This window comes from Drosophila guanche, unplaced genomic scaffold, assembly GCF_900245975.1.
Source record: "Drosophila guanche unplaced genomic scaffold, DGUA_6, whole genome shotgun sequence".
In the NCBI taxonomy this organism is placed as follows: domain Eukaryota; kingdom Metazoa; phylum Arthropoda; class Insecta; order Diptera; family Drosophilidae; genus Drosophila; species Drosophila guanche.
Genome location: NW_022995774.1, coordinates 183,345 through 200,339, shown reverse-complemented (window position 1 = coordinate 200,339; position 16,995 = coordinate 183,345). Strand labels below are relative to the sequence as shown.

Sequence of the window (16,995 nt, the reverse complement as noted above, 5' to 3'; positions counted from 1 at the left end):
TCGGATCAATTTCCTCGTGAGCCATGTAGGGGGACGCCAGTCTCAGGTGTTTCCTTTGCAACTCGGTGTTGTCGCCGTTGCTAAAGTTACGGAGCGGAAAGATATTTAGATGCCTTCTGGCAAGACTACAGGTTCGAATTTTACCTTCTTTTTGAGCAGCTATTAGCTTATACTCCTTCGTCGCTAGTCCACAGACCTTGTGTCCAACCCAAGGCTCATAGAACAGGCCTACATCCGCTCCACTTTTGTCCCAGAGGAGTATTAGGGAATCTGCTGCTGATTTACAGGGATTTGTAAGATTATTAGTCTTAGCATCGGGTTTCTCAACCACTGTAATATCTGCTTCTGATTCGTCGAATATCGCGTCATGCTCGAGACACATATACTCGAAGTCATGCATCAGCGTGGTCGCCGAGGAGCACCCGTCCTAGATCAACTCCAATGCACCTTCCGGTGCCTCGATCTCCGAGGTAACGTCATGCTCGACTGGGTTGTCTAGAGAACGCGCCTCGGACGCTACGTCGGACTTGATGGACACTGGGCTGAAGCCGAATATCAGCTCGCCTTTAGCTGCCTCAATCGGGGCCAGCGACTCCTTGTTGAGAATGACCACCGCCTGGTCTGAGGGTCCATGTGACGTCTGAGCTTTTACCACCTTTCAATCTGATGCTGGAAGGAGAGTGTTTCCCCTCTACAAACATCTTCAGGAAGAGATCTGGCTCATTCGTGCAGGCGGGTACACAAACTCTATCCCTTTGTCTACGACACCGATTAGCGTCCTCTCCATAGCAATTTGCTCGAAAGAGACGATCGGCAGAACTCTTGGCTCTTCGGGGCTGGCCCAGCTATCTCCTGCGAGCGCTGCTTCTCTGTTCGACGCTTCTGTTCCAAAGTTAGGCAGCGTCTTCGATGGCCACTAAAACTGATTTAATGTGCTGGACATCTTGGTGGCATTTGGACTGCGGAGAAGGTAGCCAGCACTTCTCCTCTCGGCGTATGTTTTGCTTGGGCACTTGACGATGGAAACTCGCCCCCCGCAACGTTACCATTAGGAAGAGTAGCTGCATGGTTACATAGCCACTGCGCCAAGGTATAAGTTTTGGGAGCCCATTCACCACCCACCCCAAGTCCGAGATGCGGCGTCTTTGGGCTCGCTTCAGAGTCTTCTACCGCGGTGGCTTTCCAGCCAGGCTGACTCTCGGCAAGGATCGAATAACACTCTTAGTTCGGCCCGGTGTGTGATGGTCGTTGGGATTTGGGTAGAGACTGTTGGGGGAAGGATGTGATAATGTGAGCTACTTAATCGAGGAGGCACCACAAGGGTATCGTCAGTGTTGCTACTGTTCGGCTACTCTTCCTCAGAGTGGACTGGGAGACAGTTTTGAAACACTTGCCAGTGCTCTGAGGGAGTCAATGACACTACTCGACAAAATCGAACTTTTTTTTCCTCAAGGAACCAAACCGACTTTTTATACCCGGTACTCGAAGAGTAAATGGGGTAAATATTGTATTTGTGCGGAAAAAATTTAACACAAAGAAGGAAGCGTTTCCGACCCCACACACGCTTTTTTCTGGCCCCTTCGCCTAGAGCCGCACACTACACGAATCAGAGTGTGGATGAGAGAATGTGCAAAAAATAAAAGAGAGCTGCTGGACGGGGTTTAGCCACTGCAAATCAAATTCTTCATTCGTGCTATAATAAATATCCAATTTGATCCCAATCCAGTGATCCATTAGATAGTGTTTAGTTTTTTTTATCTTCAACATTGTAGATACAGCCGATTTTCGCAAATACACAGTGTGAGCATACAGCCATCTGGATACAAAATTTGGTGGCTCTAGCTTTTATAGTTTCTGAGATCCTGGTGTTCAACAAGACGAAAGGACGGACGGACAGACAGACATGGCTATATTGACTCGGCTATTGAAGCTGATCAAAAATGAACATACTTTATGGGGGGTACCCTTTTTATACCCGGTACTCGAAGAGTAAATAGGGTATTTGTGCTCAAAGTGGATGTATGTAACACACAGACGGAGACGTTTCCGACCCCATAAAGTATATATATTCTTGATCAGCATCTGTCCGTCGCTCTGTCCGGCTGTAGGTCTGTCCGTCCGTCTTGTTGAGCGCCTGGATCTCAGAGACTATATAAGCTAGAGCCACCAAATTTTGCATCCAAACTTCCGTATTCTCACACTGTTACAAGTGTATTTCAAAAATGAGCCCCGCCCCCTTCCGCCCCCGCAAAAAAGCGAAAACCTCTCAAACCTACAATTTTGAAGATAAAAGAAAACTAAAAACGCCATTCCTTAAGGAATGACCATATCCATCAGATCACCATATTGGGATCCGATTGGATCATTATTATAGCCAGAATGAAGAAATTAACTTTCAGACGCTAAAACCCACCCTGTCCCGCAGCTTTTGTTGTTTTTAATGTTCGTCTGGCGCGAGTCTGCAGTGTGTGGGTCTAGGGAAGGGCGGCGAGCTAAAGGAGCGTGTTGGTGTGAGAAGTGTTGTAGATGTAGACGACAGATGAAGAAAAAAATGTAAAATTTGGCAAAACACCGCTAAAGTACATATGTAGTACTGAGTGCCGGGTATAAAAGTTGTAACGCGTAAGAAGCGTTTTACAAGTCCCTTCTCGTTACTCTTCGAGTAGTGGGTATAAAAAACACACGAGTGCGCTGAGGTCATCGAAGCAGACTAAGGAACTGGAAGCGGAATGGTATAAATTATGGTTTGCTGTCTTAAGCGCAGCCTCCCAAAGCAGTACGATGTGGGGAGGGCGAGGGGGAATAGCCCCCTGTCAACATGATCCGCTACGCAAAACTGCTGAGCTGCCTTCAGATTCGCTTCGGAAAGGAGCCGCTTCTTCAATTCCACCAACTCGTTCTTATCTCCCACAAGAATTTAATCGATTGAGATCGCTGATGAACGTCGACAAATAGAGCTCCAAAAGCACGGCCTTAGGTTAGGTTAGGTAGGCTAGGCACCGAGGCGCCTAGGTATCTTCTTCTTGCTCCTGCGAAGGCCGGGCAGATGCAGATGAGATGTTTCACGGTTTCAATAGCCACTGGCTTATCACATTTTCTGCAGCCGTCTCTCTGTTAGCTGACATATTTAGAAAGGAAAGCGAGGATAGATGTGCGGACGCTCTACGCTTACTGTTAACAAAGCTGTCAAATTGCATCCTGCATCGAAATAGGTAGTTCCTATAGCATTAAGCATTAGGAATAGAGAAATAAGATCGAGCTATTACTTAACGAAAAAGAGAAGAAGAATAACGAACTTCTTGAGATTTTTTAAATAGTCTTGATTTTAGGTTCTTTAGACTGGATAACTCTTTGGTGAACCAAGGAGGCTTCCCGGATCTAATCGGACACGAGAGTGGGACACACGTGTCAAAACTTGTGTCAAGTAAACTGTAAAAGAGGAGGGATGTGCGAGACACTCTTTACGCGTCACAACTTTTATACAAGGTACTCAGTGCTACAACTGTACCTAAGTGGATTTTTTTACAATTTTACATTTTTTCTACATATTTCATCTACATTTACATCACTTCTCACGCATACACGCACTTTTAGCTCGGCCCCTCCCCCAGAGCGGAACACCACTGCAAATTAATTTCTTCATTCTGGCTATAATAATGATCCAATCGGATCCCAATTATACAACAGTAAATAGGGTATATTGTTTCCGACCCCAGGAAGTATATATATTCTTGATCAGCATCAATAGCCGAGTCGTTAGAGCCATGTCCGTCTGTCCGTCCATCTTTTTTAGCGCCTGGATCTCAGAGACTATAAAATCTAGAACCACCAAATTTAGTATACAGACTTCTGTATGCTCACACTGTTACAAGTGTATTTAAAAATTTGCCCGGCCCCGCAAAGGGAGAAAATCTCCCACAGCAATAATTTTGAAGATAAAAGAAAACGCCATTCCGTAGGGAATTGATCAGATTGGATCATTATTATAGACTGAATGAAGCAAATCATTTGCAGTGGCTAAACCCACCCCGTCCGTTCCGAAGTCTGGTTGGTTGCCCGAACTTTCTAAGTACTCTCTCAAGAGAACTACCACAGAGGGTGTAAGGAGCCAGGAAGGGGCTTGAGCGATAAAAAGTCATTACATTGCACTTCGAGGCATTAAGTTGTAACATATTTACACAACACCATGACTGAAATTTGTTGAGATTTGATTGCGAGCTAGAGTGAAAGGAAATGTCCTTATACTGGACGCAGAGCTTATACAAAAGCCAGGTCATTTATAAAGACTGTGGAAAGTAGGGGGCCCAAATGGTAATCCTGTGGTACTCCAGAAGTAAATTTAATAGGTGAAGATAAGGAGTTTTTGAAGAGGACTCTTTGAGACCGAGAATACAGTCAGCTAGAAATCCATCTCGAAAGATTGATTTACAGAATCGAATGCCTTACTGAAATCAGTGTATATAACATCCGTCTGCAAGTTACCTTGGAAGCCTTTAATGACAAAGGACCTGTAACCTAAAAATATAACTTCCTACTAAAACCATTATAGTATAATTTCAGAATACTTATTACTAACAACTATAACGACTTACATACCACAAAAATGTGCATCGTCACAGTACATATATAATCATTAGCAAATGAAGAACAAATAATATTAAATTTTAAGTTAAGAGCTTTGTTCTTTTTAATATTTTTTGTTTCCATTGTTGTTTTTTGTAGATGAATTTATCATTTCATTAGTGTTTCATATAAACAATTATGGGGGTTGGCAAACTAGCGAAGCGAGTTTGCAGGGGTCTTGCCCCTAGTATATCGATGTTTTCTGGTACAGCAGGGTCTACATAACTTCTCACACCAACACTCCCTTTTATCTTGCCACTATTCCCCAGATCCCCCGGGGATCTTATAGATATGGCCTCCACGGAAGTGTGTTGTTAGTAATCTCTTATCTTTAAAATTGTGAATGTGGGAGATTTTCGCAATTTGTGTTACACTTGTAACAGTGTGATATTACAGAGGTCTGGATGCAAAACTTTGTTGCTCTGAGACTAGGCGCTCGGACGAACAGACAGAGTGACATAACTGTGTCGACTCGGCTATTGATGCTGATTAAGAATATACTTTATAGGGTCGGAAATGTTTCTTTCTTTCCGTTACGCACAATATACTCTGTTTACTCTAAAAGTACCGGGTATAACGAAAGAGTTTTTAAGTCTTTTGAAAGCTTAATATCTCCAATTCAATCCAATCCAATCCAATTCAATTCCAGTGTAATCGTTAACTAAGCTTTAGTATTTCAGTATTGCAAGGTGTAGCATTCTCCTGTAATACTCTCCCAGCTTTTCTTAGATTCACGCCAGCACCGCTTGCCAGCTGCGGAATAAGTGTTAAGAAAACAACCGAAATAAAACAAGGTTATAATCTATTATCTTTCTGTTTTGATTTCTAGAGAGCAACAACTACTGAATATATTTGAAATTATTATAACCACACTTGAAGGAAAACTAAAACGAATTGATAATTTAGACAAAACAGTGGAACTTATGATGAATCACATGAATAATTTGGATAGTAGAGTGTCTGATAATATAGGAAAAAGTGAATTGATTATATCTAAGCTTCACAGGTTAGAGGCCCACCTTGTTCAAGATGTTCCTGCAATACAAGTTGCCCGTTCGGATAAGGACAAACAAAAAACAAAACCTCTTAATTCTTCGAGCAATATCCTTGAGAATCAATTAGTACAGTTGGACGAAAAAGTTACTAATATTGATATCAAACTAGAGGTTCTAAAATCACAAATAGATAATAACTTTTTACAAGGAGAAGATTTTAACGCTGAGGCAAGTGAGAAAAAGCCTATAGCAATGAATGTAATTGATGTCACAAAGGCTTTAAACCCAGAAGCGATGACTCATGTATCAGAAGAACTAAGTGGTCTTCGTGATTCAACAGACAGTATCGACAAAAAGTTGCAATTTCACATTAACATTGTGTCCGAAAATATAGGGCGAATGATTCGAATGATACACGATATTCACTATGCGGTGGTAAATCATCACAAGCAAGTAAATCCATTTAATATCACGACAACTGCACCGCCACCCATCAAATCAAGCAAAATTGATGCTTTAGTTAAGCAAATACGTCCTATGGTTTCTGTTTCTGAAAAAATGGAGGAAGTTTGGGACGTTGTGGTCGGTACAAAATCTACAGTTGATCATCTTTTACCAAAGTCTGATGCTATTTTGACACAAACACAACGACAGGAACGGGCCATTGATGAAATTCACCAAGATCTAAAAACAAAAACTAACTTAATTAACAACAACTTAGATATGATCGAAAAGCGTTTAAAAAAACAAGAGAATGATGTGCAAATACTGGCAACGCCTCCAGTTCCCACGGAACTTGAAGTGGACTCGACCATTGATCGATTGGTGAAATATAACCCAAGCAAGTAATTTAATTTATATTCTTTTTTAAGGACATTTTCTCATTTTTATATTTTTTGAAAGATATTCAATAATAGATGACAATTTTACAGAGGTTAACACGCCATTGCCTCCAATATTGCCTTCTATACCACTGTCGACCACAACATCCACATCAACTTTCCAATCACCAACAGCTACTTCTCCTAGGGATGTCACAACAATGGATGTGCCAATATTGTCCAAAAGTGCCAACATAAGTATGCAAAATGGAACACTTTCCTCTTCGACAAGTTCTAACAGCCCTATTCCTACAAAATCAACTATTCGAAAAGGTGGCATTATTTTTCCCAGCGTTAAAAATAAGCCAGCTGTTATAAATAACACATTTACCAATGATATTTTATCACTTAAGGATATCAGAGTAAGTAAAGAAAAATGTTTCACTTTCTTGTTAAGATAAAATACGTGAATAAATTAAGCTAAGACTCAACCTTAAGCATTTACCTACTAAAGTTATCTCTTCGCCTTCAGCCTAGTACAGATCAGACAAAACGTCGCTTAGCTAAAAGTGCCATATATTTTTCTAGCCACCTAGTGTGCTTTTGAGATCTGACACTGCTCAAGCATAGTACTCAGATCCGAAAAAACACTGCTAGAAAAATCAGGGAAGATATTCGTACGGAAAGCCCAGCACTCAAGCGCTCAAAATATTCTTGTTACAGAATCAGGGACGATTTTCCCACACAAACGATAAGAAATCAACCCTGCTTTTTGTTCCTCAGAAAATGTTGGGTCAAGAATATTGCAGTCGAGAACTCATATCATCAGAAAATATACCAGAAAACTAGCCGATTAAATAATTTCATCTCGAAGCTTCTAACGCGTCACAACTTTTATACCCGGCACTCAGTACTACATCTGCACCTTAGCGGTTATTTGTTAAATTTTAAATTTTTTTTTCATCTGTCATCTGCATCAACAACACTACTCACACCAACACGCTCCTTTAGCTCGCCCCCCTTCCCAAGACCCACACACTGCAGACTCGAGGCAGAGGCAGCGCCCGCACAAAAAAAAAAGAACAAATATAAGCTGCAGGACAGGGCATGAAGAAACTATAAGGAGATCTCGTCGGCAAAACTAAGAAATTGGAGTGGAAAGTGCGAGTGAAAGGGCTCTCGCTGTAAGTGTGAGGGCAACGACAATGGATTGTGCAGATTAACCATTTGAAAGCAATGTGAAAAAAACATAATAATTGTTTCATAATATCATTTTTAATAGTTTGCTACATGATAGTAGTCTTTGTTTAAAAAAAAAAACATATTGAAAAAATTGGAAAAAACATTTTGTCCGCAACCAACCTTCCGCGTCGACAAGCAAACAAGTCACTCTGTCACCGACGAGGCCTCCTTATATTTTCTTCATGGGACGGGGTGGGTTAAAAATCGGCACAGGCATCGGCAGAGGCAGAGGCCGAGTGAAGCAGAAGCAGAAGCAGAGTGTGAATGAGAGAATGTGAAAAGAACAACAAAAGCTGGATGACAGGGTGGTTGTAGCCACTGGAAATTAATCCCAATTGATACATATGGCCATTCCATACGAATTGGCGTTTTTAGTTTTCTTTTATCTTCAGAATTGTAGATTTGGGTGGTACTCGCCTTTTGCATGGCGGAAGGGGGCGTGGCACATTTTTTAAATACACTTGTAACAGTGTGAGCATACAGAAGTCTCGATGCAAAATTTGGTGGCTCTAGCTCTTATAGTCTCTGAGAACTAGCCGACAAACAAGACGGACAGACGGACGGACAGACAGGCATGGCTCAATCGACTCGGCTATTGATGCTGATCAAGAATATATATACTTTATGGGGTCTGTGCGTTACATACAACCGTTATTCACACAAATACAATATAAACTATATACTCTTCGAGTACAGGGTATACAAATGTTATCTTTTGTCGACAGATTTGCGACAGGAGGAAGAAAAAAAGCAAAACAAGCGCAAGACGTCTAGAAAAGAGCATTAAATGGAGACGATTTACTTCAATTCAGCTGGAGAAGACGATATCATTATATCAACAAAAACAACGTTTCAATGATCTAAGGATGGAAGGCTTATTGGAAGTTATTTACTACGGTAGGGTGGCAGTCTTACAGTTGCATTCCATTTGAGACCACGCAGAGCAAAGAGTAACGAGAAGGGACGTGTGAGACGATTCTTAAGCTTCGGACAGACAGATATGGCTTTATCGACTCGGCTATTGATGCTGATCAAGGATATATATATTTTATGGATCGGGAACGTTTCCTTCTGTTTGGTACATACATCCACTTTGTGCACAAATACAATATATAACCTATCTACTCTTCGAGTACCGAGTGTAAAAATGTTTGTGCCTTCAATAACGTTAGTGCACAAGTACAGAGCGGACCAATCAAAATCCCTAATTAAATTATTGAGCTTCGTAAACTCGGCTTTACGAAAGCAGCGGACGCGTTCAGATAGCCCACCCGCACGATCCGATACAGTAGGTCCAATATCTACCGACACTTCGAAAGTAGGATGATCATCAATAAAGTCATGTTGTGTCATGGGCACAAGGTTAATCGAAGACCAAACAGTACCTGGCAGGTTGAAATCACCAATAACTATTAAATGGTCTTTATCAGATAGCGGAGATTGGCTGAGCAAATGGTCTCTCCCTTTCATAAGATAAATTAAACTTCTCCACCTTTAAGCCAACAACTTTTATTTTGTTTTGCATAAAAGTGGTCAGGGAGGTCAGGAACAAGCCGAGAAACATAAAACTTGCCGCTGTGGTAAAACTCCCAGATCTGGTACCTGTGACGGCAATATCCGGTGGTCCGGGACGTTAATTGGTTGGTGGAATCAAAATATATGCGATACTTAAGGGGCTTGGAGCGGACTCCAGGGAAACGGACGCTACAGTCGTAACTGGCTGCGTGTTCTCCGAGATGATCAATTTGGTAGCCGAAACTGGATCACCAGCGGCTGTCGTTGCCCTTGGAGTGGCAAACGAAATTAGCTGCTGTAGCAAGCGATCGAAGGACTTGCAGAACCCGTGGAGTGACACGTGTGGTCACTACGAAAGAGAACGAACGATGATTTAGTTTAGGTTAGGTTTCTTGGGCTGCTCGGTCAAGCCGACATCACACGGAGGCAGTACTGCCCATTGTGATGGCCACCCTCGTCATTGGATGTTATCCTGTGCAGGGGATGTTTTCCAGTTCCAGTTTTGGCGCACTCGTCCACACTCTCATTGCCCGCGATGGCAGTGTGACCCGAGGCCTATGTGAGTGTGATTGAGAGCGGTCTACTCCGGATAAGTGCGTCCAGCGTATCGCCTACTAGTCTGCTTGTGGTCTTGCAGGATACAAGGGCATTGATAGCAGCCTGGATTTCCAAACAGATTGATATGTTCCTAGGAGGTATATCCAGGGTGTTTAACAACTATGCCACTTGCCAGACTGCATATATCTCAGCCTGGAATATACTGCAAAAGTCTGGTGGTCGTAAGGATATTGTGGTTGCTAGCTCCTCAGAGTAGATTCCAGCGCCTGTTCCTCGGCTGTCTTAGAACCATTTGTGAAGATGGAGAGCTCGTTCTGTCCGATCGCAGTATTTCGCTTCGGCGCTTTCCTGTCCGGTATGGGTCCCTTGAAGTTCCTTTTCCATGAGAGTTCCGAGACACAGTAGTCACTCTGACCGACCTTTCCACATTCTTCCTTACGGAGAACAGTGGCGTGGCCATACGGCGTTGGCCTAAAGAACTGCATGGCTAGTAGCCTCACAGCACTAGTCTCTGCCTTACACTTTATGTGCAGGTCTATTGGTCCCAGATCTAACAAAGTGTCCAGAGCCGCCTGTACGGTGGATTTGAGAGATCCGGAGATCCCCAGGTATGCTGTCCGCTGGACTCTACGTAGGTTCTCCAGTTGAGCTTAGGTGTACCGCTTCCCACCTAATTATCGCTTTATACATCCAGAGAATGATATGCGGTTGTAAAAGTCTTCCTACTGAAGTAAGAAAGCTACCATCTTCCAGGAGCACCAATTCAGTTTTTTGAGGATTGACCGCTAGACAGTTCTGGCGTACTTATTCATTCCTAGTGCAGATTTTAGAAAATCACTAATTGTGGACAGGTACTTTTCCGTAACCTGTACTACTAGATCATCCGCGTAGGTGACCTTGTATCCGAAGGTCGTTCAGGAACAGATTCACAAGAACGGAATCGTTTACAGAAAAACGAATGACAGGCTGACAGCTTTCTTGTGTTTTCGTCAGTTTTTCATGTTGAAGAGTTTCGTCGATACCCGTTCTGATTTCGCTCAGCTACTACCGCTAAAGTGATCTTCGAATCGGACCGATAAGAAATGTTGTCGCGCATAAACCACTTTCTAGCGGCTGTACTCATATCGAAAAATAATGAATCCTAGAAAATCCGCAGATGGTATTTTGTGGTATTCGATGGCAGTTTTCGAGCAGCACGAAAAAGATACATTTGCGTTATGTGCCGCGGGGCTATCTAGCAAACAGAAAGTAAAGTCTCAATAAAATTGAGACAAAACTGCCATTGAAGTGGAAAGAAAAATGACCACCGTCCTTTTCTAAAAGCTTGAGGCCATCGTAAAGGCGAAAAAGGAAACAATTACCATAGACATGAAGAAATTATATAAGAAGGACTCGTCGGGTCAGTTTGTCAATTACCCTACTCGACAAAATCCAATTTTTTGTTCCGCTTTGAGCCAAACCGACATTTTCTGATAGATTTCGGACATTTAAATGTTTTAATGAATTATGGCTTTTTTATGGCGGAACTTTTTTTTACAAAATTGTTGACTGATATTTTGATTTTTGTGACGTATTGTGAGGTTTTTTTTACAAAATGTTGACTTTAATATGTCGGGAAAAGTACAAAAAATAAATCATGTGTCCAATATTTGTTTATGTACAGTTGCATTATTTGGTTTTGCTCATCAAAATCTATGGAGAGACAGCTGAACTAAAAATGCTAGATCAATCATAAAAAACCTAAAAAACACGAATTTTCCCGTTATTATTAGTTGCATTATTTGGGCGTCGTTTATGGTTTTGCGAGTGTGAATGAGAAAATGTGAAAAACAACAGAAGTTGCTGGACAGGGGGGGTTTAGCCACTGCAAATTAATTTCTTCATTGTGGCTATAATAATGATCCACTCGGATCTCAATGTTGCGATCTGATAGATATGGTCGTTCCCTACGAAACTTTTAGTTTTCTTTTATCTTCAAAATTGTAGGTTTGGGAGGTTTTCGCCCTTTTGCTGGGGCGTAAGGGGGTGGGGCTTATTTTTTAAATACACTTGTATAGTACACTCTTATAGTCTCTGAGAACTAGCCGACAAACAAGACGGACAGACGGACAGACATAGCCTCGGCTATTAATGCTGATCAAGAATACATGTATATGGGGTCGGAAACGTTTCCTTCTGTGCGTTACATACATCTACATTGTACACAAATACAATGTGCCCTATTTACTCTTCGAGTACCGGGTATTAAAAGTTCCGCCATAGAATAAAAACTATAATTCATTCATAGCACGGATTTATACGGCGACGATCAACAACCACTAATATTTTTTTTGAGTTCACCTCCTTTGTCATTAAAGGATTCCAAAGAAACCTGCAGGTGGATGTTATTTACTCTGATTTAAGTAAGGCATTCAATTTTGTAAACCATTCTCTTCTTGCACAAAAGCTTGAGCTTCTAGGGTTTCCGCCCAATCTTTTGAGATGGATTTCTAGCTACCTGTGTTTTAGGTCTCAAAGATTCCTCTTCAAAAACTCCTTATCTTTACCTGTTATGGTTACTTCTGTAGTACCACAGGGTAGCCATTTAGGCCCCTTACTTTTCACACTCTTTATTAATGACCTGCCTTCTGTATTGACAAATTCTAGAGTACTTATGTACTTATGTTATGTAGCTCTGCATCCGGTATAATGACATTTCATCTCAGTATCGCCTGCAATCAGATCTCAATAGCTTTCAGTCATGGTGTGGTGCAAATATGTTACACCTTAATGCCTCGAAGTGCAATGTAATGACTTTTTATCGCTCCAGCCCTTCATGGCTCCTTACACCCTCTTCGGCAGTTCTCTTGAGAGAATTACATTGGTTAAAGATCTAGGTGTTAAGCTAGACCCCAAGTTAAAGTGTTCTGAACACATTCCTACCATGGTAAATAAAGCCATGGGTGTGCTTGGGTTTATAAAGAGGTGGTCAAAAGAATTTGATGACCCCTATATAACGAAGACTCTCTATATCCCGCTTGTTCGTCCGATTTGAGAATACGGCTCATGAGTATGGTGCCCTCAGTACAACATACATCATCAGGACCGTATTGAATCAGTGCAGAAAAACGTTTTGCCCTGCGTAGCCTCAACTGGGATGCAACTGTGAGACTGCCATCCTACTGTAGTAGACTCCTTCTAATAAACCTTCCATCCTTAGTTAATCGTAGAAAAATGCTTGGTGTAATTTGTATGCACAACTTGATCAAGGGGGATGTAGACAGCCCTGACCTGTTGAGGGGCGTACAGTACAACATACATCATCAGGACCGTATTGAATCAGTGCAGAAAAACGTTTTGCCCTGCGTAGCCTCAACTGGGATGCAACTGTGAGACTGCCATCCTACTGTAGTAGACTCCTTCTAATAAACCTTCCATCCTTAGTTAATCGTAGAAAAATGCTTGGTGTAATTTGTATGCACAACTTGATCAAGGGGGATGTAGACAGCCCTGACCTGTTGAGGGGCGTAAACTTTACGATTCCCATTATACCCACTAGAAACTATATTCCTTTGTTCCTTAAACTGTGCCGATCGAATTATGCCTTGCACGAACCCTTTAGGGTCTTATGCTCGGATTATAATTCCCTCTATCACATTATATCCTCGACTAACTCCCTTCCTCTTCTTAAATCTCTTATACTATACGCCTACCTCTCCCGTAGTTAGTTTCATTTTAGCTTTATACAATTTAATTATTGTTTACAAAAACAGATTGTAAATATAAAGAGAGAGAAACAAACAAATTTTAGCTTTGACTTGTTTCTGACTTTGATCATTTTGCTTGCTTAGCTATACTTGCTCTAGTTTAGTTGTGTTTAGTTCTAATTTTCCTCGAATATTAGCCTAACATCTATCTTTCCTGCATGCTCGCGACCGGTTCGGTTAATCGCGCCGCGCGTCATGCGGCAGCGCCCCTCGGTCGGTTGGGCGGGAGGAGGGCTGCGTTCTGCTGGGTTCCGCCCAGATACATATCTTAGCATCCTTCTACTGAGAGCTAGACAAGAGCAGAACATAAGTTCCACTGTCTCCTCCTTGTCCTCGTCTCTACAGCTACGACAAAAATCGTTGTAGGGGGCACCTAGCCTATTTGCGTGGTAGCCTATTAGCCACTGCCCTTTGAGGGAGCGATGGGCTACGCTGCACCCAGCCCTACTAAGTTTGCATAGCTCAGCGGTGCTCTTTTTCGAGATGTCTGGCCGAGTTTGTCGAGTGGTGTGACTTCTTGTGACATCGTGTAACCATTTGCCATCTGTTGTTTGATTGCAGGGTATAATATTATTTTATAATGAGCTTACAAGTGGCCATTGGCATATGTATTTCCTTCTTATCTTGGTTAAGGCTCATATTAGGCAATAACACATTTATCTGCCATCTCATGGAGAGATTTGCGACCATTTTCCACTTTGGTAAAGTTCGAAGAAATCGCGTTTAGTGATTTGAGTGCCGCCTGGCTGTCACTGTAGATATTTAGTGAGTAGCCGTGACGGTAGTCTCTCAGCGCATCATTGATCGCCATGACTTCCGCTTGGAAAACACTGCAGTGATCTGAAAGGTGGAATGAGTACTTCATGTTTAGTTCCTCGGAGTAAATTCCTCCGCCAACCCTATTTTCCAATTTGGATCCGCCTGTAAAGGTTTGTATGGCCCCCCTTGGGCCATGTGTGCCCTCGAGCCTCGTAGGGGCTAGCTGTGTACTCCTTGGGAACGCAATAATCAGTTCTGTGAGGTACTATGTTTTTGTCCCTTAGGATCGCCGAGTGACCATAGGGTCGTGACGTCCAATGGTCCGAGTCGCGCAGACGAATTGCTGCCCTTACTGCCTGTTTCTTCCCAGAAAGGTCTATGCCCTGCAGGCATAGGATAGCATTTAGTGCATCATTTGGTGTGGCGCGGAGAGAGCCACTGATTCAAAGAGTGGCCGTTCGTTGGAATTTTGCCAGTTAAGCAGTGATTGTCTTTTTTGATGGAGCCGGCCACCATACTTTTTGTACCCGGGACTCGAAGAGTAAATAGGGTGTATTGTATTTGTGCACAAAGTGGATGCATGTAACGCACAAAAGGAAACGTTTCCGATCTTGATCAGCAGCAATAGCCGAGTCTATGTCTGTCCGTCTTGTTTGTCGGCTAGTTCTCAGAGACTATAAGACCAAATTTTGCATCCAGACTTTTGTATGGTCACACTGTTACAAGCGTATTTAAAAAATGATTCCCGCCACCTTCCGACCACGGAAAAGAGCGAAAACCTCCCAAGGCTAAAATTTTGAAGATAAAAGAAAACTAAAAACGCCATTCCCTAGGGAATGACCATATCTATTTGCAGTGTGCGGCTCTAGGGGAAAGGGGTAGCGAAAATAGCGTGTTGGCGTGAGAAGTTATGTAGATGTAGATGACAGGTGTAGAAAATATGTAAAATGTCAAATGTAAAATTTAAAAAAAAAGAACAATATATAAAAGTTGTGAAGCGTAAGATGCGTCTCACACGTCCCTTCTCGTTTGCAAGTCTATAGGGCCATTGCAGCCTTCTTCACTCTTTCTTTCGTGTTAAGGTTCCAATTTAACTTCTTGTCTATTACCAACCCAAGGTAACTGGCACTGACGCTAAAGGATAGCCTAAATTTGTTTAGTGTTTTTTACTTGTTGGTAAATAGTACAAATTCCGTTCTCCAGGCGACTGCGACCAGCTTCGCCCTTGTCCAGGAGCTCGAAGCAGCGGTCGGCCAATGCCGCTTCCACCCACTTCCACTAGCTCCTCGGAATTTTCCCAGTGGCGCTCCCTCTGCCGATGACGCCACCGATCAGCGTATCCTGGATAGCTTTGCAGCTGGTCCAGGCGTCTCCTGAGAGCGTTGCCTTTTGGGTTGCTGGGCCGGTCTGTGTGGTTCCAGACTGAAGTTTTTGTAGTGTATTTCAAAAATGAGCCACGCCCCCTTCCGCCCCCGCAAAAGTGCGAAAACATCCCAAATCTACAATTTTTAAGATAAAAGAAAACATTCCGTAGAGAATGGCCATATCTATCAGATCACCGAATTGGGATGTTGGATTATTATTATAGCCACAATGTAGAAATTAATTCTATATTTAATCGGCCAGTTTTATTTTTCGATCTGAGTACTACCCGGAGTACAGCCGCTATGCTTACGAATATCATCCCTGATTTTTCTGGCGATTTTTCTGATTTTTCCGAATTTCGAAGAAATAAGATGCAAATGATCATATTGAACAAGTTTCAAATCTTTTCAACTAACGATAAAAATTCGGAATAAGGATAAGGGTTCAATCCCAGAGACAGAGCTAGTCTGGCCCTGGCCCTGACCTAAACAGAAAACTAAAAGCTGAGCCTAATGAAAGTAAAAATTGAAGTTAATGCCGATATCTCCAACCCTGAACCGAACGAAGATCGAACCACGCCGGACCACCGACCACCAATAAATATACCGAATCCGAGGCTGTATCCTGAAACCAGCATCCCGAAAATTCGGGGGAGCATAAATTATGTGTCCCAAATACTCTTAGAAAATGGATGACACATCCCCACGAACGCATTTTCATTTATTATTTGGGGAAGAGCTAAGGCAAACGCCAAGCGGCAAGAAGTGGGAGAGAAAGACAGTCCCGGTTTACCGTTTTGCATTTAAAGCTTAATCCCAGCTAAGGGAAGTATGAATTTATAATTAAAGTTATGTATGTAAATAGAACTGAAGGATCCCAAACAGAAACCCACCCAAAAACAGATCCCAAGCTACCCCACCCTTTTTTTATCGGCATAATGAGGGGACAACAGGAGGGCAGGAAAGCAGAACACCAGGACAGAAGTGCATTCAAAAAAGATTTAAGACGGCTTCAGAGGAGTTAAAGAAAGGAAACAATGGGGGAAAAAAAGTGTTTTATTATAGTTTCAGTGAAATTGCTACATATTGTTTAGATTTATGTCTTGCTCATTTTCATTCATTTTCGGAACCCCACGACAGTATAGATGATCTTTACTTCACGGTTTAATCAAATTTGGAAAACTTTTTTTATTTACCAAAAAAGCATAGAATGCGAATGGGAGTCTGATCCCAAAGTAACCGTAAAGTCTGAAAATTTGTATTCCCCAAATCGAAATTAGTGTCAACGCATAATCAGATTGGGACCTTCTCTCGGATGAAGCGCCATCCCTTTCGAAGTTTCAATATTTTAAAAGGATGAGGACACGACGAG

At 42.2% G+C, this 16,995-nt stretch overlaps 1 protein-coding gene across 6 annotated transcripts in view; it reads left to right on the top strand.

The window, feature by feature from the left end:
- LOC117591328 (protein O-glucosyltransferase 2) overlaps positions 1-16,995 on the top strand; it is a 52,161-nt gene that overhangs the window by 5,747 nt on the left and 29,419 nt on the right. For 2 of the 6 annotated variants that reach the window (XM_034284542.1, XM_034284545.1), the window contains exons 3-4: positions 5,453-6,463; positions 6,522-6,861. In XM_034284542.1, the coding sequence (XP_034140433.1) occupies positions 5,453-6,463; positions 6,522-6,861 (1,351 nt within the window). Of the gene's footprint in view, positions 1-5,452; positions 6,464-6,521; positions 6,862-16,995 lie in introns of those variants that run through there. The other 4 variants (XM_034284544.1, XM_034284543.1, XM_034284548.1 and 1 more) reach the window with 4 other exon arrangements.